The sequence below is a fragment of the Artemia sp. Qi Xiang Cuo genome, chromosome 21, assembly GCF_049724085.1.
Source record: "Artemia sp. Qi Xiang Cuo chromosome 21, ASM4972408v1, whole genome shotgun sequence".
In the NCBI taxonomy this organism is placed as follows: domain Eukaryota; kingdom Metazoa; phylum Arthropoda; class Branchiopoda; order Anostraca; family Artemiidae; genus Artemia; species Artemia sp. Qi Xiang Cuo.
The window spans coordinates 42319474-42342479 of NC_142814.1; the positions used below are offsets into that span (position 1 = coordinate 42319474).

Here is a 23006-nt window from a genome sequence, read left to right on the forward strand (position 1 = left end):
ATTGCACTTTTTACATCTTCAATGCATCCACAATCTTAACTAGTTAAATAATTCAACTAATTAAATAATTCAACTAATTAAATAATTCAACTAATTAAATAAATAATTCAATCTAGGTAAATGAAGCTATCTACCAGATCCATTATTTCCTTCTCCGACATCACCTCTTCACCTTCATTTGTTTCTAGTTTAAGCGATCTAGTCTTCTCAACATTAATTTTCAACCCTATTCTCGCATCTTGAATTCTTAAAACCTTAAAAATTCATTCATTTTGGTAACATTTTTAGCTAGGACACTCGAATTATCTACAGAATCGAAGTCTGGGAGAGTTTTACCTTCTCATTTGACTCCATAGTTTTCCGTAGATTTGCCGTGTTCCTTAAGACAAAAACCATCAAAACGATCCATGCAAACGAAGATAGGACACAATCCTGTTTTACTCCAGATTCAACACCAAACCAACTGCTAGTTTCCTCCCAACCTTAGCCACAGCAATATTGTTCTTATATATAGCACTATTCTCTTTAATGTACTTATCTGATATAAGGATAGGACATTTACTAAGCTCGTCTATTGGCTGAATCAAATGCCCACTAATAGCTGGTCAATAATATGTCGATGGTCAATAGCGGTCAATGGTCAATAATGGCAGTAGCCAAAATAATTTTGTTGTTTTTAGTCTTCTTCTCGCCAGTTGAAATCGAATTTGGGAATATGTAAAATATCTTTTATTACCATAAACGCCAAATTATAAGCGAACTCCAGATCTCCAATGTATCCTGTCATCTCCAACCAATCTTAGAGATCTCCACGTATCAAACACCTTGCGCCATTCGAATGTTTCATAAACATGATTCGTAGGTTGAACTGACTCAAGACAAGATGAATTAACACTGCAGCTAGACTACAAGACGTTCGTAAGGGGGTAGGGCCTCGGGGCCCAGGCATTGCCAAAGTATGAAATTTTCTTGAATTTCTTAAGATTTTTATTCCAGAGAAAGAGAAAGACAGAGTAAACGAATAAAAGGGATCTTTTTTTTTGTCCAGAAAAAGCATTTTAGGTTACAAAACTGAAATTCTGTTTTCGGTATAAATTCTATTTCTTCTTGAATCGGTTGACGACCTTTAAAAAACATAATGTTTTAATGTTATATTCTATCATTATTCACCACTGTTTTTTCATGATTGTTGGTAATTTTTCTTGTGAAATATTGGTGATTTTTGTTGGTGTAGTGGCAACCCTGGAGAGAGTGACAGAGAGACTCTACAAGGCAAAACAAAATAAATACTTCAATATTTCGTTTAGTAAAACCGCATGTACAAAATATAAAACAACTACCACATCCCAAGACTAGACTTCTTCAAACTTCCTGCTTAGGGTCCTTTCATATGTCCTTGCATTATACCGGCAAAAGAAAAGTTTACCATATTCATATGAAGAAATCATAACAGCACAAGCAGGCGCCACCTTGATCACCCGCGGCACCACCCCCGTAAAGAGTCCACTCACACCAGATTGTTGGTAAATTTTCATTATTGCAGCTAATGTACTACTTCGAACGGTCTTTCCTGAAAATATCAATAAGGTAAGACACCCAGAAGTTGGAAAGCTAATCACCATAAAAACTGTGTTATACCACCTAGAAATTTGATTTTCTGTCAAATGGATTTGATAAATTTTCGTTAAAAAAAGTTCATTTTTTTGAATATTTTGACCCTTTAAAATGTTAACTTCTTTAAATGCATTAATAGTTAATAGTGGAGCCTAATCAGAAATAAACGTTTTGAACTTGATCCCAATTTTAGAAAACGCCTCCCATCCTTAGACACAAAAGAGTTTTGAAGTTGGTACAACGTATCTCAGCCAAATTGGATTGAATTAGAGACAAGTGTCTTAAAGAAGACTAACAGTATTTAAATAGGCAACGCTGTAAAGGTAACTTTTGCTTCAGGTTATAAGTCAAAAAAAGATTTTTTCGAAGATTGCAGTCAGTTAATCTGAACTAGCCTAGTTCTATCTAATACTGTGTATATCATGTTCAAGATAAGGCCTTACTGACATTATTTTGTTAATTTTTAGCGCTCAACAAGCTATTAAAATTATTGCATTCCAAAAGGGCTTATTGGAACCTATTGAAATATCGTGCGTCAGAACTCAATAGGCAACAATTCGTTCTAACAAAACATAGTTTAGCTCAATACAAAATACACAAAAAATTAACCAGCCGCCATTCTTTTCAACGACGGCTTGTCGTTGTTCCATTAATAAGTGCCATTGTGCTCTTAATTCTCTGTGCGGCAGAATTCATTGTCCCCTTAAAGAATCCTCATTCTTTTTTCTGTTCGGGGTTGATGTGAAAGAAATCGGTTTCTGGTGATTCTTTAGGAAATCCACAATGAAGACTATGAAAGTTAAATATTTTAATCGAACTACTTTATTATACTGTTCTGCTGGTAAATTTTTAGAATTGACTTTCAACTGGAATAGAATTTGAATTCACTATACTAATTCATTATACTGTTCTATCGATAATTTTTAGAATTTACTTTCAACTGGAATAGAGTTTCAATGAAGAACCATAGCCTGCTGTAATTAATTATATTTATTGTCTTGCTAAAAACGAATCTTGTTTTTTTTTTTTTTTTATTCTTCTTCCCCTTGAAGTTTAAAACTTTTAAGAACTACATTATTTGGACCTAATAAGTTATATTCTAATTATGGCCATGCCACACACAGTGGGCGAGGCACAATTCCCACCCCAGGAATTTTGACTTCTGAATGAAAATCCTCTACTTTTTTATAACTTTCAAATTTTGGGGTTATAAATTTCACCTGTTTTAACGTCTGTTTAAAACTATTCCATAATACCCTACAACTCTCAACACGGTCCTTACCTACCCAGAGGGATCTTCCAAGTCGCCTAATAGTTTGAAGTGGTATGAAGCTTCCGGGTTTGATAAGATTTTACTAGACAATTATTCATTAATAGGTCAATGCCTTAAAGGATAAAAATGAGTCAATTAATTATTAATTTTTAGGGAAAGTCAAGTTTAGAACGGACACAAAACATGTAATCAGATATAAGATTCATACCATACATCTGATAGGGTTTCGATTTATAGGGTTTCGATAACTATTGAGCCGGATCGCTCCTTACTTACAGTTCGTTACCACGAACTGTTTGATAAAAGTTTAATTTCAGCTATTATTTTAACTGTTTATTACATTTACTTTTGTTCAATTGACCTTGAAATAAGACTGATTAACAGTTCGTGAATCTGCATTGTCTCATCGGAATAAGTGTCGGGAAAAAAGCAGCCCCTAAGACTACCACCCAAGAAGGATACCCTTACTGAAAACTTTGGCCAGTCGCCATTCCAACCTACTTCTAGGGGGGACAAAAGATAGAGAGAGAAGAGAGAAGGGATAGAAAAAGAGAGGGAGGGGGACTTACCTGAAATCACCACCTGTTCCCCAAGCTCAATTTGTCGATGTGTTTTGACAACATCAAATGGAAGCGTTACCACAGCAGCAAACGAACCCGCCAATGCCCCACACAAAAAACTCAAACCTAACCGATTCGGATCCGGCATATACCTCTTTTTCAAAGACTCATAACCAAGCCAATAGATTGCTGAAATGGAACATTTTGGTATGGAAAACAAATCGATAAATGAACAAAAAGTTGAGAAAAAGAAAGAGAAACTGTTCAAAGAAAATGTGAGATTGACGTGCGAAATGTTTTTCCTAACCCTATATTGGAAATACTTTAATTTTCCAATTCAGCAAAAAAATAAGGTCTTTTTTGTAATTATTTTCTTTCAGTTACGAACTGAGCTTGAAAAGACTTTAATTGAGGGCGTTCAGGGCACGGATAAATTCCTTAAAAAATCGATGGCTACAACTAAATGGAAATGCAAATTAAACAATTTACTCTTCCCAAGATGACTGTAATGGTATGGTTGTCTAGTGTATAAGCTCCAAAACTAACGCAGGAGGAATGGATAAATTTCAACTTAACAACACTGCACATCGAGTTAGAGACAAGTTTAACACTCTTTATGTTTAACTCTATATTAAAAATTACACACTATTAATTTTTGTTGTTTAGTAAATATATTATTATTACTTATTTATTATATTATTAAACACTATTTGAAAAAATAAGCAGCTTAACTGGCTTTCTATATTGCAAAAAAACGCGGGCTCTTTGGGCAAAAGTGCGAAAAGTTTCGCCTTAAAAAGTCACAATTGAAACTGGAGCTGCCAGATAAAATTAAAAAGTACTTAATCAAGTTTTTCCGAAAAAGACATACCGTAATAAAAACACAGCCAATATTTGTTTGAAGAAAAGGAGTAAAGATCAACCACTATCCAATATAATTAATAGAAGAAGAAGAATAATTTTTCTGGATGCAAATCCTGTTCCTTTATTTAAAGAAATTAGCTTGAAAAAAAAACTCTTGTTTTATTGTGTAAGAATTTTTCTCTTAGTTTATAAAAAGGGACTGGAAAGAGCTAACAAAGTAACCAGTTCACTTTCCATTCAACGCTTGGTAAAGGGCAAAATTTATAATCCAAAATTAGTTAACACAGGCCATAGTATTTGGTTGGGCCGTGGGGGCCAAAGCTTATGAAATGTCAGGTTCCATTCTAGGTTGTTCAGAGCTAACTCAATGTAACTACAGTACGAATTTACTTTTTAGGCATAAGGACTGAAGTAATTGTTGCTCTAAATTTACGCTACATTTAAAATACCAACGATATTAAAGTAGAAGTCCCCCTTCACCCATCTTAGGTCCCTTCATACCTGAAAATAGCAGTGTTCTAAGTTGTATTTTTTTTTGCTGTTATTTCAAAAGTTAAGGCAATATTGCATTTGTTTCAGTTTTGCCACTTTGAATAGTGATAATAAAAGTGAAAGGCTAATTCTTGACAAGATTTTTGTCCGTAAAAATTCAAACGTTAAAAATATCTGGATTCCCAGAGACAACTGCATCTTCAAAGGAAAGCAACAACTCCTCATTCTGTTTGCTGCCATATGCTTTTAGCTTATTTTTCGCCCACATTTATTTTTTTAAACTTGGTGGCAACTACTTTCAAGAACTGCACAATCACATATGGAAGTCTCTTTCATTAAAAACTGAATTCCTCATTATTCAATTATATTACGGTTGTGTAAGTTTCCAATTAAACAGTGAGATTTGATTTTCAATATAATTTCACAATAAGGCAGAAAACCTGGGAAAACTATTAAATCCTGTCATAATTTAACCATTTGCGGTCATCCAATGATCTGCATTGAAATCCAGTAAAAAGACATCATTCCCGTCATGCTGGTAACCCTGCTCCCTATCCAAGTTTTAAACGATAATTAATAGATGGCGATAAGTTCGGCGTGTCGAAGGCTCCGATTTTGGCAGTTTATGTTTGCTTTGCAATATTTAGTATGTCTCTTTTCTACTCTTCTAGAGCTTTAAAGTATCAACGAAAGACAACAATTTTACTATCACTCCACAGCTGAGACTCAGTTCTATCCATCTACCGAATTACATTTTAGAAATCTGGTGTACATGATTTTTCAAAATGAATGTACTTTGAGCATTAGTCTAAAATTGTTGAAAAGGGGAGAATTTTCCTATTTTTAAAGATAATTTTAGATCTATCAAAACCCTGGCTCATTGAATGGATTAAATAAAAAAAAACAAGTTTTTTAAACTGAAAGTAAGGAGCGACATTAAAACTTAAAACGAACAGAGATTATTCCTTATATGGAAGGGGCTTTCCCCTCCACAACGCCGCGCTCTTTACGCGGAAGTTTTTTTTTTGTTTTAAAAAATAATTTTTTGAGACAGAGGCAAACTTTAGCTTAAAGAGCGAGGGGTTGAGGAGGGGAAAGCCCCTTCCATATACGGAATAATTTCTGTTCGTTTTATGTTTTGATGTCGCTCCTTACTTTCAGATTAAAAAACTTGTTTTTTTTATTTAATTTTTGAACATTTTTGAATAAATGCAGGTTTTGATCTGGGCTCACCGTACATGAATAATTAAAACAAAATTTGCATATTAATTTTATTTTATTTGGTTAAATGGCTTTCTCGAAACTTGATTAATTTTATTTACGAACGTTTTTATTAGTAATAAATATACGTAACTTACGAAATAACTTACGTAACGAACTTCTATATTCATATATTTTTAATACGTATATTAGGGGGTTTGCCCCCTAATCAATACCTTATTCTTTAAGCTAGAGTTTGAATTTTGTTCCAATTCTTTAAAAATGACCGCTTAATCAAAAAGGCCGTTAATTAGAATAAATAGCTCTTATGAAAGTACTAAAAAAATCTTTGTCTTAAAGAACGTGGTATTGACTTGGGGGAGAACCCCCTCATATACGTTATAATTTCTTTTAATTTTCAGTTCTAATGTTGCTTCTTACTCTCAGCTGAAAAAAACTTGTTTTTTTAAATTTAATTTCTGATCGTATTTTAAATAATGCTTGGAAATCCGTCACAACTTTCATCGAAATGGCTATGCTTCCCAAGAAACATCCTCCACGGACAGATTCTCCAGAGTCACCCCCTTTTTCAGCCCCCCCCCCCTACCAGAAAAAAATTCTTCATGAAAATGTCTTTATACTTTCCACTAGACAATAGAACATATAAGCAATGGCCAAATTTCATAATTTTCAGTCCTTCCCATGACACGTGGGGGGTATTCAGTCATCGTCAAAGCAATATATATAGGATTTTCGTCTATGTTAAACAAAATGTCCATATAAAAGTTTTGATTTGGTGATTTTTGGGAAAAAATGAGCATGTGAGAGGGGCAAGTTGCCCTCCATAATTTGGGTCGCTTATAAAGGGTACTAGAACTTTTAATTTCAGTTTCAATGAGCACTCCTACAATTTTCTAGGACCACTGGGTCAATACGATCACCCCTGGGAAAAAAAAAAAAAAAAAAAAAAAAATAAACACGCACCCGTTATCTTTCTTCTGGCAAAAAATGCAAAATTCCACATTTTTGTAGATAGGAGCTTGAAACCTCTACAGTAGGGTTCTCTGATACACTGAATATGATGGTGTGATTTTCATTGAGTTTCTATATTTTTTAGGGGGTCTTTCCCCCTTTTCTCGAAAATCAGCCAAATTTTCTCAGGCGCGTAACTTTTGATGGGTAAGATTAAACTTGATGAAACTTAATTATTTGAAATCAGAATTAAAATCTGATTCTTTTGATGTATCTATTGGTATCAAAATTCCATTTTTTAGAGTTTCGGTTACCATTGAGCCGGGTCGCTCCTTACTTACAGTTTGTTACCACGAACTGTTTGATAGACCTGGGACAAAGGAATCCGATTATGAAAGCACTTTCCTTTTTGGAGCAATTTAAAGCTACAAGATTGTCGCAAAATCGCTCGCTTCAGCAGAACATAAACCTTAAATGATTAGTTTAGGATTAAACAAATTATTTATACAAGAATAATCTGAACGAACTTGATACATATGGGGTACTGTCTGATATAGGAGCACACAATTTTGACATTCAAGAGCCTGAAATACAGTGACTCTGCATTTAAAAGTTCATGCGCATGCCTTGACCTATAATATCTTGATAAAATATGGAGGAAAAAAGTTAAAATGGGGCTAATATTATCGGATATGCTGGTTGTAGCAGTAGCTGCCGCTTAGTAAAAAGCAAACTATAGCCAATAATAGCAGGAAGTTTAAAAATACGTTTTGAGAAAAACTGTCAAGTGGGAAGATTTTTTGATTAAAAATTTTGAAGATTTTTCTTATTATCTTGAATAACCAAGAAGGATATCTAAAAAAGAAGGATACCGATTAAAAAGGTTTATTTTAATAATAAAATCGTATTACAAAAACAAATTTTGAGAAATTTGAAAAAGACTTCTATCGTAAATTGAAGACTGACAGGATTGACAGACAACACAATGGTGACAGAAGTACAGTTAATGATGTCAATAAGGAAACGTGTTATTGATTTTACTTTAATAGCAACACTGGGCTATTATTTGCTTAAAAATTACTAAAATCTACTGTGATCAACGGTTAAATTAAAGTTACAATTTAGGAAGTTTAACTTAAAATTAAAGAGATTAGCATGGAAAAATTTTCAAAAAAAATGACATAATTTCATACCTCTTGGCATGAAATAAGAAAAACACAACAGGCACTACACAAAAAAACGATAACTTTTCAAAGAATAATGGATATCCGTTTACCATTGTAACGAAAACACAAAAAACGAATAAAATCTGCTTTTTTTCACCTGTTCCTAAAATATATTTACAAAAACAGGCTATGTTTTTCTTTATATGTTTTTAAGCTAGTTTTTTTTTCGTTGATAAAGGATTCTGGATGTGAAGCGGAACATTCGCACTTTTATTATTATTTTTGTGTTAATTTTTTTTTTCGTTGCCTTATTAAAAGACTTTACCCGTTTTTTATATATATTCACTGCGATTATAAATAGGCAATGTGATTTAAGAAACTATGATAAGATATTGTAACGAAATACCGTTTACCATTGTAACGAAAACATAAAAAACGGATAAAATCTGCTTTTTTTCACCTGTTCAATGTTCATTAAAATATATTTACAAAAACCGGTTGTGTTTTTCTTTATATGTTTTTGAGCTAGCTTTTTTTCGTTGATAAAGGATTCTGGACGTGAAGCGGAACATTCAAACCTTTATTATTATTTTTGTGTTAAATTTTTATTTTCGTTGCTTTATTAAAAGACTTTACTTGTTTTTTATATATATTCATTGCGATTATAAATTATACAGCATTGAGAGACTTGCTCTCTCAATACTGTGTAGTTTAGTAGGCTCTAATTTTCTCGGGGGGCACAAGTCCAAAAGGCTACCCTGCAGCATTGTTTACAGCCACGGTTCTGGCTGGGCAAACTCGTGAAAGATGCTCAGCAAAAACTACTCTGTAATGACTGGATTATTTCCAATGTTTGTTAAAAAGTAGCCCTGAAAGAATTTTCTTTACGATTCTGACCTTCCATTCAAAATGTGGAAACACCCGTGGGGAAGACTTACGCGAGACAGAAGAGGGCAGTCTGAATCAGTCCAGTCCCTTTTTCATCCTGAGATCTGAACCGACGATATGACCAACAATTTTTGAGCTGTTTGAAGGGAAAGGAGGGAGGGAGGGGAATTAAAATAATATTCATTATAGGCTCCACCGTAATTTACAAAAGTGCGTCGAAGACAAAAAGTAATCAATTTAGGAATTCATAGTTTTTGAACATTTCTTTAAAAATCCAAACATACTATTCTTATCTATTGATCTAACACATTCGTATTAGACAAATGATCTAATACATTGATCTAATATATTTTATCTGCCTTTTTCCTATTTCGTTGCCTTATTAAAAGATTTTACCCGTTTTTTATATATATTCATTGCGATTATAAATAGGCAATGTGATTTAAGAAACTGTGATAACACCATGATCCTGTTACTGATGTTAAACCATCTAATATGTTCTAAGGTTAACTTAAAGCTGAAATTTAAGAGGAGTAACTGACCACTAAGTAGCTATTTACGTTCATAAGCTTCAAGACAAGGGTTTGAGAGGAAGATTCGAAAGACGGTCACATATAAAATGAGTAGAAATAGTAGAAATTAATTATTGGAAATAGTTTGGCAGATGATGTTCTTGGAAGTTACATTAGCAAACTAGCATGTTAATGCTATAATCAACAATGGGTACACTAACGAAAAATGAGTGTAGTAGAAGGTAAGATTCATTGCCTTTGTTTAAGCTGATAATTGACGCGTCGATAAAGATGGCGCAGAGAAGCAGAGGATGTCTTAAATGGGCCCTATGCGGTCGTGCGTGCGGCTTGATCAAGTAATTCTGCCAATCAATTAACGTGCGCTTCAATCAACGCTTTAATCTTGATTAGAAATAATTTTCATTTTAGTTTTCGATTAGGGTTGTGAAGTGTCTGCTGTGAGATATCTGTATAATCATAATTGATTAAATAAAACATTTAATGAAAATTGTACAAAAATAAACTTTAAAAGACGCATTAAAATTTGTTTATAAGCATTTTTCTTACATTTTGACGCTTCTGACATCAATTTCGGGGGGAGGAGCTTCAAGTCCCCCCCCCCTAGAAACAACGTTGCTTCGAATATGGACTTAGAAGACTCTGGTTCCGATGACCTTAACGCCAGCACTTTCCTGTCAAATACTCATTCTTTTATTTCGGCTAAAGCAATCTTTACTTTCACCTTCCACACTTCACGGTGATTCTGGTATAGCTCTATCAATGAGCAGATAAACTCGCGTTCACACTATTGACTTTCCGAGTTTTGAGGAAAGGATATGTCCTCCATGGTTGCCGACGAGTGACTGGCGCAATACTACTACTACTAGCAACTCACTGCAGCACCAAGCAGCCTGCATCCAACGCAGCTACGCACGCTTCTCCTTCATCCCAATCTATTCAAAGTCTTCCTCTTTACACCCTCCCAAGAAGTTTCAATTTTCCCTTCGATTTTTCCTTTCGACATCCTCCCAGCCAATTTGGAGACGATGTCCTTTACGTTTAGCCGTAGATAGTCGGCTGAAAACGATCATTTGGCAATCTGTCATCCTTCATCCGCAGAATGTGTCCTTTATTGAGGAAAATTAGGAACACAACTAGGAATTTGTTTGTTGGGAAATTTGTTGAGGTAAATCACTCAGCACTTAATAGTTGTTGATAAGTCATTTGGATTGTAAATAACCAAAAAGATACGACTTGATGGGGAAACTTGTAAAAAAAAGAAGTACTAATATTTTGTATGCATTTACCTTGTATGTACTTGAGGCGAAGTATGAATTTAGCTCAATCAAAAAAGTCGAATGGTCATGAATGGGATAAGGAAAGACTGAACAGAAATAGAAACTACATGATAGGGAACCAAGGCTGGAGCTATCTAGTTACTGAAATGGAGCCAGTGACGGATCCAGAGGAGGGGCGAGGGGAGCCCCCCCCCCCTTACGTAGTCTAAAGTAGTATAATTTACTTAATTAACGCAAGTTTTCGTTAATTAAACTTGTTCCTAACGCAAGTTTATCGGATCAACCTACTTTGCCCCCCCCTCCCCCCCACCCCCCCAAAAAAAATTCTGGATCCACCCTTGAATGAAGCTACGTTGCTCTCAGGTAGTTTAGTATTGCAGTGAGTTATCAGCAGTAATATATGGGCTAGACGTATAAAGGTTTTGAGAAGAGGCTCTTGAGACGGCATTAAGAACGAAAGAGACCCTTAAAACTTCTTCACCAAAAAAAGGGGCCAAAAAAGGTATTAGTTGTAGCTCAAGCTCAGTACATCTCTAAGAGTCTTGCTATGTATCTTATTCGACTCATCATAGCCTGAAGGTTAAGTCAATGGAACTCAGCCATTTTCATTGCCTTTCCGGTGCACTTAGCCAGGTTGGCTTACCCCACATGAGTCGCGACCACCGTTTCAGCTAAGCTCAAATCCAGTTGGACTGATCCACCAAACCAACTGAGTCTTTAAAAAGAGGTTTAAAATCTACAGACTTAGGCCTTGCATATATCCTTTTCACACAAGTTCCTTGTAGGCTAATTGATTGGCTTATTTATAATACACTTGGCATATTTAAGCGTTTAAGAATAAACGTAAAGATACCAAGGCTTAGCCTTTACAAAATATACAAGCTTTGATCGAGGAAAGCATTGATAGAAAAGGACTTTGCACAACAAAAGTTCTATTTTTCAATAAAATATCCCCCTTCCCCTTCCAAAAAAATAGAATATATAATTCAATTAAAATACACGAAAAGGGTGTTTCTCACAATATAGAGGGACTAATACCCCCTCTCAGCCCCCCTTACAACTGAAATCACTGGCGCTCCCAAAAGTATTTAAAAAAAACTTTTTGTAAATTATTATATTTTAAAGACCATTCACCTGTTTTTTTTTATATTTAAAAAAATAGTTCGCTTAGAAATTCACAACAAACTCACGACCACTAGATAGATGGCAGAAAAATTATTAATGTTAAGGCAATAAGTAGAAGGCTGCAGTCTAGACTAATTTCAACTAATTAACTGACAAAAAAAGTAAATACCTGAAAATGGAACATCTCTTAGTAGTGAAGGTCCAAGACCTAACCATAATCCCTTTACCCCTTGAATCTTCACTAAGTCTTTGACAGCTATTCGTACATCTATAACAAAATAATGCTCAGTAGAAATGTAAACTTTTCTCCTAGAAATTAATCACTAAGTAGATTACATTAATTACTATAAAGTACTCGCACCTTTTTATCAAGCAGACATGTGTTTACTAATTAAGAATTGCTAGAAATAAAAAAGAAAAGAAAATTTCATACGTAATTATTGAACTAGAGAGAACTTAGATAATTTACGGTTAATTATCACTGATATTACAGTTAATATCAAATACATCTGTATTAAATTACATTAAAATAGGCATTTCTTTGCGAATTTAAGTTAATAGAAAAAAAAAATAGTAGCCTATTGATTATATTTAATTTGCTTATTGCCTTAGGTTCACAAAAAAAAAAGAAATAAATAAAAAATAAAAACGCATCCGTGATCTTTCTTCTGGCAAAAAAAAAACAACAAATTCTACATTTTTGCAGATAGGACCTTGAAACCTCTACAGCAAGATTCTCTGATACGCTGAATCTGATGGTGTGATTTTCATTAAGATTCTATGACTTTTAGGGGATGTTTTCCCCTTGTTCTAAAAATAAGGCAAATATTCTCAGGCTCCTACCTTTTTATGAGTAAGACTAAACTTGATGAAACTTATAAATTCTAAATCAGGATAAAAATCCGATTCTTTTGATGTATCTATTGGTTTTAAAATTTTGTTTTTTAAAGTTTCAGTTTCTAATGAGACAGTCGCTCTTACTATACAGGTCGTTACCACGAACTGTTGGAAAGATGTTCACACTAGAGCAGTATTGACTTCGCAAGGCTATTTAGTTACACAGTTTAGCAATTTTAGTTACTTTGTCAACCAAAATATTGAGTGGAAAATGTATAACTATTACCAGGCAACTATGCAATTTTTATGGAAATTTGTCTACACAACACAAATAGCCATTGAAATTACTCTAAAAGAATGACCACAGAACAGGTCAGTGATGACAGTAAAGAACTCTTTGCTGTCTCTTTTCTGAGCTCTTTACAGTAACTCTTTACAGTAACTTTACTGTAGCTCTTTACAGTAACTCTTTTCTGAGTATAATAGTGATGAAAATTGCTCACTAATGTAATTCATCAACGTTGCCTATTGCAGCACTTTTGTTCTATGTGAACCTAGGGTAAGACTGGTTACCAGGGCTGCCAACACTTTGAAATAAACCATGCCATTTTTCTGATTAAAATCGTACCGCAAGAGATTAATTTGTACCATCTGTGCATCAGGTTAAAAATTTCCCATAACAAGAAAAAAATTTTCGATTAACTAAAACTTTTACAAATATCCAAGTAAGAAAGGAGCAATTAAAACCAGAATGTACACAAAAACTTGTATCGTACCATAAATTTTTAAATATACTATATTGCACCAGGACCTCTAAATTGTACCAAAACGGCACAGTTGTACCGCATTGGCAACACTGCTGGTTACAATAAATACGTAGCGAAAGAATTCATGGCAATTTTAGTTTTGGTTCACACATGACCAATATTCACCTTGTAGCGGCAATTCACCTGCCGACTTTAACAATGCTAGCTACATTTTCTAACCAATTATTCAGTTGAAAATGTCTAACGGTCATCAGGCAACTATGCAATCTTTCTAGAAATTTCTACACAATGGGAGAGATAAGTGTTGACAAAAAAAAAATAAAAAAAAAATACACAACTCCTTTCTTAGCATCATGCCAATCCAAATTCGTCTGTCACAGCAATTTAGTTGAAAACTATAGCAATTTTGATCATTTTGTCAAGCAATTTACTGAATTCAATAAACTCAGCTTCTATCGTACAATTTTTCTGACAATTTTTTCTATGCAGCAGCAACAGCCATGTTAATTTTTGCTCAGATTTTACCTAGACAAAAGCAACATTATAAGAGAAAAGACAATCCCATATAAACAAAGATACAATTAAAAGTGCCCACTAAAGTAAATCAGAAATACTGCATATTGCAGCAATATTTTTCTATATGAACTTGGTAATTATTAGGAGAGGCGATTGGAAAGGGTAGCAGGGAGGGGGGAATATCTATCCTCCTAGAATTTAAAAATACCTTTTTTGTGTTTTCGTTGAAAAAATTGAAAACAAAAAAATTGCTTCCCCCCTTAGATTTTGAAAGTGCCCTATTTGGTGCGTTCAGTAAAAAATAGGGAAAAGAATTTATGTCCTTCCCCGTATATATTCGTGAATTGGTGCCCGGTGTCACAATCACGGGGAACTGAACACAGGCAATATTCCCCCATAGTCTAGGAACCCTAGTAACTTATCCTTGAAAAAAATAATTCCCAAAAAACAAAGAGCGTTTTTAAAACTTAAACGAGCTGAAATTAGCTTACTTAAGACATTAAACCTAAAAGAGCAGTAAATACAGCTAAATGAATTAATAAAATCCAAAACATAAATATCAATTGACAATGAAGCCACAATTAAAACGAATGGAAACTACCACAAATTAGAATAGTGACGTCACATCTCAAAATCAAAATAGGTTTGTTTGTCGTTTGAACTTAATTGGAAAATTAAAAGACAATTTAAATTGAAAATGTTGCTTAGCAAACTGTTATCCCATACAATTGAAAAAAATAAATTTAAAAGGAATATGGAGATGAAATTATGATCTTTACAAAAGTTATCCATGAAACCCCTTTATTTTGGGGTTTTCAAAGATTTCAAGAAGTAAGCATAGTGCTCTGATAATCAGAATTTAACCGCGTCTGCAATATTATCTACTAGCCAAAATGCCGGTTCGACGAGCGACATAAAAAAGAATAAAAAACTATAGTGTATATTTTTTGTGAGGATTGGAAAGTAATTTTCCTATCCCCGAAAGAAAATTCAAAGACCTCGCCCCCCCCCCCCAAAAAAAAACTGTGTCTTCAAAATTTTCAACTCAACCCCCTAGTCACGAAACAAAACAGGGTAGACTTACCAATAACTTTAGAAATACTCATTTGCAAAAAGAAAAGATCCCCACATTCCCTTTAATCGAAATTTTTATCCATCTCTCTAACTAACCTGTTCAAAATGTTCTGACTTTCCAAGTCAGTCTACATGAGAAAAGGGGAGAAATAGAAAAAGGGATAAAATGAGAGAGAGCGAAAAAGATGGAAGGGGGGTGGTGAAGGAGTTGGTGCTGCTACTTATTGAATCTAATTTTTTCCGAGACATATTTTATGAATCGTGAAAGAATCGAACTAAATCTCTTAACTACAGAGACAAAAAGAGCCTGTAATGAAACTAGTCAGAATTCTTAGCATATTTTTTTTCGTTACTTACCAAGATAGCTTAGCCTTTGAGACTGCATTTTCGTCCTGATAAGCTCCAGTGGGCTTACCAGCGTTACAGCCCAGGTCCTAGCTAAACCACCAGCTAGTAATGGTATCCACATAGGTTGTGATCTAAAACTTCCATATTTGTCGTTTAGATATACACGAAGTTGCTCGTATGTAGTAAAGTATATCACAGTTGCAGGCAAAGCTAGAACCAAGGTTGGAGACAAGCCACTCCAGAGGGATAGAACTCCTTCGTTTCTTGTAATTTTCACGAATGCATCCTAAACAAAAATAAAAAAAAATAGAATCAAGAACAATTCTAATTTCTATAAAATTTTGAATTCTAATTTAACTGTCATGAACATGCCAGCGCGCAGGAGGGGGGGGGGCATTTCTCTTCTACTAAGAATGGTTAAAAAACATCATCTCTTCCCACCCTCCGTAAAATTTTAGCCAAACTGTAATTTTTTTTTCCATATTCTTGACCCCTCTCATGATGAATCGTTTTCACCCACCCCTTAAGAATCTAACCAGTACATCCAATTATAAACTTGCACCAAAAAAAGAAGAATTAAACATGATAAGAGAAAATAATTTTCTAGTTTGTATATAAAAAAAAATGTGTCTCTAATTATTTTTTATGTATCACATAGGAATCAATTATTCTCTTTCGATATCTCTTACCGATTGACTATATTGAGCTGGATGCCTGAGACCATTGGCCATACAAGATCATACGGTGACTTGCAGAACAGTGGCGTAATTTCGTCAAAATCCTTGGGGGGGGGGAGTTAGAACCAATTTTCCCTAAACAAGTGAAAATGAAAGTGAAAACTGAAAAAGGAGCCATACAATGATATAAAGGTAAAGATATACTAAAGAAAACTGGCCTGTTTCTGTGGATGCTTGAATTATGCAGGCTTATCTTAGTGCTGACCAGAATTTTCATGAAACTAAATTTCAGCTGGGAGGAAAAACTAGGGTCTGGGAGGGCAAACTTGGGTCCGGGAGTGGAGCAAACCGAGGTCTGGGAAGGGCAGTTACCCCCCCCCCCCAACGCCATAGCAAATTACGCCTCTGTTGCAGACCATACAATGGCGACCTGAGCTGCTTTTGATTACATCATGTCAACATTGTGTTCTTTAGTGTTCGATTTTTGCCTTTCTTTGTCAACAGGGAATAGCAACAGGGAATAGGGAATAGAAAACACATTTTCTTGCAGTAGTTTCGGATTTAAGACTTCAATACTAAATTGAGCAATTCAGTTATTCAGCTTTTATTCAGTTAAACAGTTCATTCTAAAGCTCCTTACCATTACCTTACCTTCAGAGTTCAGAGTTTTTATTCACCAATCAATACAAAATGGAAATAGAATACCCTTATTCCCCTCGAAAGGCTCCATGGACAGGGATACAAGGGGGATACAAAAAAAAAACACAATATACGCAACAACCAAAAAAAGAACAATAGCCAAAAAACATACAGGATTAAAAGAGAACATACCTGAGGCCTGGGAGTCAAAGCGCAAAGAAGACTACCATAAACCATCAAATAAACACTCAGGGGACATCAGCTCCTCAGAAGAAAAGAAAAAAAAACATTGTTTTTTTTAAATTAAGATAAATAAATAAAAAACGAGATGCTATTCTGGTTTATTCTGGACTAAATGGTCCATAAGAATCACTTTTAAATTCTCGAGCGAGTGGGATATCTGCACTAAAAAGGTATGGAATTCCAAACGTATTTACAAGAAATGAGAGGATTGAAATCCGATCGCAGAGTAGGGGTAGAAGGACTGCAGATATTAAAAGAAGATCAAAGGCTATATGGAGCTGAATCAGAAATAAACAAAGGAGTTTTTTGAAGAGATTTTGGAAGATTTCCATGAAGCTGATGAAAGACAAAAGAAGCACAAGAAAGAATGTTAATAGACTGTAAATTTAAGAGCGGTGTTGGTGAGGAGCCGTTGGTGTCCATAACCAGACGCCGTGCTTTATTATGCATGACAGAAAGTGACCGCAGTGCAGAAGGAAAGACATCCATACAATGGGGCAATAGGAAACATATGACTGTACAAGGTAGAAAAAAAAGAAGCTTCAGAATAGATCCAGGAAACGTGTGTCCAAGTTTTCGAATGATATCCAAACTCCGTGAGACCTTAACCCCAATCATGGCTATATGGTTTCTAAATGAAAGGTTCTCATCAAGCAGGATACCAAGAAACCGGGCCACCCTATTCTCTGGTCTACACAAGGTGACACTGAGGTTGTGCAAGCTGCGGAAAAGCTATACCAATTCGAGAAAAATAAGAAAACGTGACTTACCAACATTCAAGGTCAAGTACTTAGCATCAAGCCATGAAATAACTCTCTAGAATATTGCCACAAGGTTAGACTTGATATCAGATTCCGTCTTCCCAAAAGTCCCAAGAGTGGTATCATCAGCAAAAGCAACGAGAAAATCTTCATTAGAAGTAGTATTGGAACATGAAGGAAGATCAGGATGACACAGCTTGCAGCATGCTAAAGGTCTGGTGTTTTGACTGACGAAATGAGATCATTAACATAAATCAGAAATAAAACTGGACCAAGAACAGATCCCTGAGGTACGCCATAATCTACTTCAGAAAGGCTCCGGAAAAGCAGATCAAGTGAAATAAGCCTACCAGAAAGATATTATTCAAACCAAGAGAAAGCATTTGATCTTATACCAATATAATAGGGCTGTTGTACCTGCCGGGAGTGTTACTCCCTTAAACTGTGGGGATCTGGTAGCAGGAAACTACGCTTCCTTCGCTTATTGGTACCTGGTTCTTATGATATGTACAGTGAATAATGAATAATGGACATGTTTTTTCGCTGGTTTTAAAATTTTTTGCAATTTAACTGTGATAATGGGGTGAATGAAAACTAAATACTGAAATTTGGAAAGGAGTTTTTTTATGGACTTGCCGAGTGTGATCGAAGCTAAAAAAAAACTCCTCTACGATGCGGCTGTACCTGGGACTGAACTTCCGAGAAGACAGGGGCCGAAGGCTTTGAAAAGCCATGTGAAGGATATGTTAAGTATATTCGAGAAATGTGACGATGAAGACATGGACCTACCGCTGTTTGTAATTCGTTCTCCAAATGATGCACCTGTCATCCCTGCTTTGGTTTATTTGAGTTTGAACGTGAAATTGAATAGAATAGAACACTTCCTAAAGACTGTTTCAAGTAAGTTCGATTCGTATGATAATCACTTTCCACCACTGCCTGCCCGTGAGATGCCGTCAACTGACTCTCACACCACTGTTGTTGTCCCTAAAGTGCCGCAAACACTAAATGACCCGATAAAACGCAAAGAAGTACTCGATAAAGTGAGATGTCATGATGCAGTTACCAAGCTGAGTTTGCGAGGTGACAAATGGCTAATCAATGTTAAAAAATCTGCTGCTGAAGAATTCAAAGACTCCGTTTCAGTGATTTTAGCAAAATCTACATCCAAGGTGATCACTAAGCGGTTTTTCGGGATAGTCAGAGGAATATTGAAGGACTTAGACCTCTCATTTTTTCAAGGATATCCAGGTGTGGTGGAAGCTATGCGGCTCGGTGACACTGGCACGGTTAAGCTTGAGTTTTGTGACTCCTGTCAAAAGCCAAGGCTATGCAAAATGATGTTAAACTTGGATATGAATATTTATCTGTGAAAGAATATCTGTCGGCACCTCGGTGCTGTCTAAAATGCCGTTCGCCAGACCATATAGTAGCTGATTGTGCATGTTTGGTTGCGAAGTGTGCACGCTGTGCGGGCCCTCATATTTCCACCAAGGATTCTCCCTACCAGCTTGATGCAAAATGTACCAATTGTGGTGAAAATAATGCCTCCTTTAGTCATTAGATGCAAAGTGCTGAGAGATATCATTGCCAAGAAGAAATGATTGTGCCTGTTTCGATTGTTTCGCTTAATATAAATGGTACTTGTTTAAAAGAGCATATGATTGATGAATTGTATGACCAGTTTGACATAGTATGCCTTCAAGAACACCTCCTGACTTCTATTAGCATTAACGTGTTAAAAAGAAGTCGTAATCATTCCGTTTTTACAACTAATGCTGAGGTCACTTTTGGTAGACCTTCTGGAGGCCTCGCGTGCATTGTTAAGAATAACCTGAGTTTGCTCTCTCCAGTGTGTTTTCACAGTGATAAATTCATCCTTGTGGTTCGGTTTGGTAATACTGTGCTGATAAATGTGTATCTCCCGTGTAACAAAAAAACTATTTCCGCTTTAAACACGTATATGAAAGCCTCGGCAAATCTTAAGGCTATTCTTGCGTCTGTTGCATCGACTGGTTATGCTTTCATAGTGGTTGGTGACTTCAATACAGATATTACAAGTCAGTCAGTTCGATCCGATATAGTCCTTGATGCTTTTTCTGCTTATAAAATAGTCAAGAAAAGTGTTGATTATTCATACATTCACCAATCTGGAAGTTTGTGTAATATTGACTATGTAGTTTCCCCGCCAAATATTAATGTATCGACTGTTCTTTCTCATGAAGACAATCGTGATATTGACCACCTCCCGAATTCGGTATATGCTTAATTTGTTACTTTTTGTTCTGCTACACCATTGGCATAAAGTTCTATGTGGTTTTACAGGAAAAATTGGAGTAGAGCTAATTTCTCACTTTATATCACTATGTTGTCCGCGTTATTGGGTTCTACAAAAGTTCCTTACCATTTGCTTCAAGCTACTGACCGTTTCTCAAATGATAGGCAGTCTCTAAATGCATATTATGATAAAATAATTTGGTGCTTAAAACAAGCAGAGGCGACTGCTGTTCCTCTAGAAAAGATTAAAGTTAAAACTAGAAAACCAGAATGGGTGTTGGACCCAGAATTAAAAGTTGCAAAGAATAAAGCTAAGTTTTGGCTACGAATATGAGTGTCTTGCGGTCGGCCAAATCGAGGAGTTATCTTCGATCTGAAGCAAAGTACCAAGCGTGCTTATAAAAAACGTTTACGGCAGTCTAGGGTATCTGGTTTTGATTTTACTGCGTCGAGAAAGGATTGGTCTCATGTTATGAATTTGGTTAAGCTTAGTAGTGTTTTTTCTGAGAGTTCTATAGTAGTTCATACTTAGGTGTCTATTATAATGATATCTTTGGCAAGGTGAACCGTGAAGTTGAAAAGCTTTTCAGCAAACTTCTTGAGTCGTGTTTGTCTAATCATATTTCTCAGAATAATGTATTACCAGTTTCTACTGTTGATATTGGTGAAGCTATTATGAACATGCAATCTAGCTCTGTTGATCAAGACGGAATTTCTTATCATCTAAAAGTAGTTTGCCCAACTTTGATAGATCACCTTCAGCTACTGTTTCAGATATGTTTATCTACTTCTATGGTTCCCGACAGTTTTCTCTGTAGCACAGTCACCTCCGTTTTGAAGCGTGGAAAAACTTCGTTAGAGTGTAGCTCTTATCGACCAATTACTGTTTCGTGCACTCTTAGCAAAATTTTTGAATATATTCTTCTCCCTTTCATTTCAGAAAATGTTAATTTTGGTGGAAACCAATTTGGCTTTCAAAAAAGGCTTGGATGTCAGCACCCCAATGGTGTTCTAGCTTCCCTCCTGTTGCAATCTGTTAATGATAAATCTCCTCTTCATATCTGTGCTCTTGATCTTTCGAAAGCTTTCGATAGTATAGTCCACTCACATGCACTCTATTCCCTTTTTTCCAACAATATTAACCTTTCTATTGTTGTTTTGCTATGGTACTGGTATTCTAACTCTTTTATTCGGGTAAAATGTAATGGAGTAGTTTCTGATTCAAAGGTGTTTCTTCGGCGTGGGGTCCGTCAAGGTGGTGTGCTTTCTCCAACTATTTTTAAGTTATGTATTGGTCCCATCCTTTCATCCTTGCCTTCGACTTTCATTTCTCATGGAATTGATGTCTAGTATCTTGCTTATGCGGACGATGTTTTCCTTGTAAATCGTTCTAGGGCTGGGCTCTCACATTCTGTTAGCTGGATCTCAGACCAGTTCAGACGGATTGGGTTTATGTTGAACGTTGATAAGTGCAAATATATTTAATTTAATTCGAGTGCGAGACTCCCTCTTAATTGTGTTTTTTTTTCACTAGTCCCTGTGTCTCTTCTTTTCGGTGGCTTGGAATTCAAATTACTAATAATCTAAAAACACTTCAGGCTCTGACAGTTTCTAATGCAAAAATAAAAAAAATTCAGGTTGGATATTAGTAAATGTTTGCATATAGAGTGATTTACAATATAAAAGTACTTGGGAATTTGTATTCTTCATTTTGTAATCATTCTATTCTTTTTTTTTATCTGATTTTCTTCCAATTATGAAGCCTAAGTATCTGAATTCTATCCGATCTTATTATTTTAAATTTTCTCGGTACCTTTTATGCCTCCCTCCATGGTTCTAGAACCGGCATCTAATATCGCTATTTGGCCTCCATGATTTACGGGAAAAAGTGACTGCTTGCGGGAAAGCTGACGTTATCTGCAGATCTTACTGCGCATCATAATTTACGTCGTTTTATATAAATAATTGTTAAGGGGGCGAGTTTGCTGTTTTTTTTTTTTTTTTTTTTTTTTTTCTTGATGTACTCTGCTTCTTTTTTATAGTGGGTAATAAATAAATTATTATTATTAATATGCGATAGTTTCCAAAGAAGAATCTGATGAGACAAGGAATCAAAAGCTTTACGAAAATCCAAAAATAAAGCTGCCAGTATATGACCAGAATCTATTGCTGAATGAATGAAATTCAAGAGAGCTGTGCAAGCATGCTCTGTAGAGTGATTCAATCGGAATCCAAACTGGAAATCATGCAAAAACTCTTTTGCGTCCAGAAAACTAAGAAGCCTGGAGAGAGATTGGCCTGTAATTAGCAGGATCACCCCCAGAATCACCTTTATACAGCACTATAACCTTCGCTCGCTTGAGAGATTCAGGAAAAATTCCTATCTCGAAAGACAGATTGACAAGCTTAGTCAATGGTGACAGAATAGCTGACGGAATTGCACGGATGACCCTTGTAGGAATTCGTGTCTGGCCCTGAAGACGATGATCCTTTAAGAGTATTCACGATACGAACTACCTCAAACTCAGAAACAGAGTTCAAGACCATTGAATTTAAACATGAGGGTCCAAGATAGGCTCTGAAATCGCAACAAGAAGTTTCATAGCTTGCATAGGAAACACTCGTCTTTCCTGTATTATCTAAATAAGACTTAAGCTGTGGCTAAATATCTTCTGCTTGGATGGTTTTACCATCGACTATCAGCGCTGTTGGAACTGAAGGTAGAGGGGGAGTAGGTCTAAGAATCAAATTATTTAAATACCATGTCTTCCTAACAACCTTTCCACATTCAGAAAATTTCCGATGATAATACTGAGACCTAGCCTCCCAACAGAGAATTAAATATAATCCTATAGGTCTTGAAAGGTTGATGATGAGCTACAGATGATGAAGCCTTGTAAAGC

General features: G+C 35.4%; 1 protein-coding gene across 2 annotated transcripts in view; it reads right to left on the reverse strand.

Annotated features, from left to right (window-relative positions):
• Positions 1 to 1287: 1287 nt before the first annotated feature.
• Positions 1288 to 23006, reverse strand: part of LOC148939575 (mitochondrial glutathione transporter SLC25A40-like) — a 28948-nt gene continuing 7229 nt past the window's right edge. For both annotated transcript variants that reach the window (XM_089106671.1, XM_089106672.1), the window contains exons 4-7: positions 15516 to 15792; positions 12134 to 12232; positions 3457 to 3636; positions 1288 to 1570 (exon numbers count right to left, since the gene is read on the reverse strand). In XM_089106671.1, coding sequence (XP_088962797.1) covers positions 1353 to 1570; positions 3457 to 3636; positions 12134 to 12232; positions 15516 to 15792 — 774 coding nt within the window. In that variant the 3' untranslated portion in view covers positions 1288 to 1352. The remainder of the gene's footprint in view (positions 1571 to 3456; positions 3637 to 12133; positions 12233 to 15515; positions 15793 to 23006) is intronic.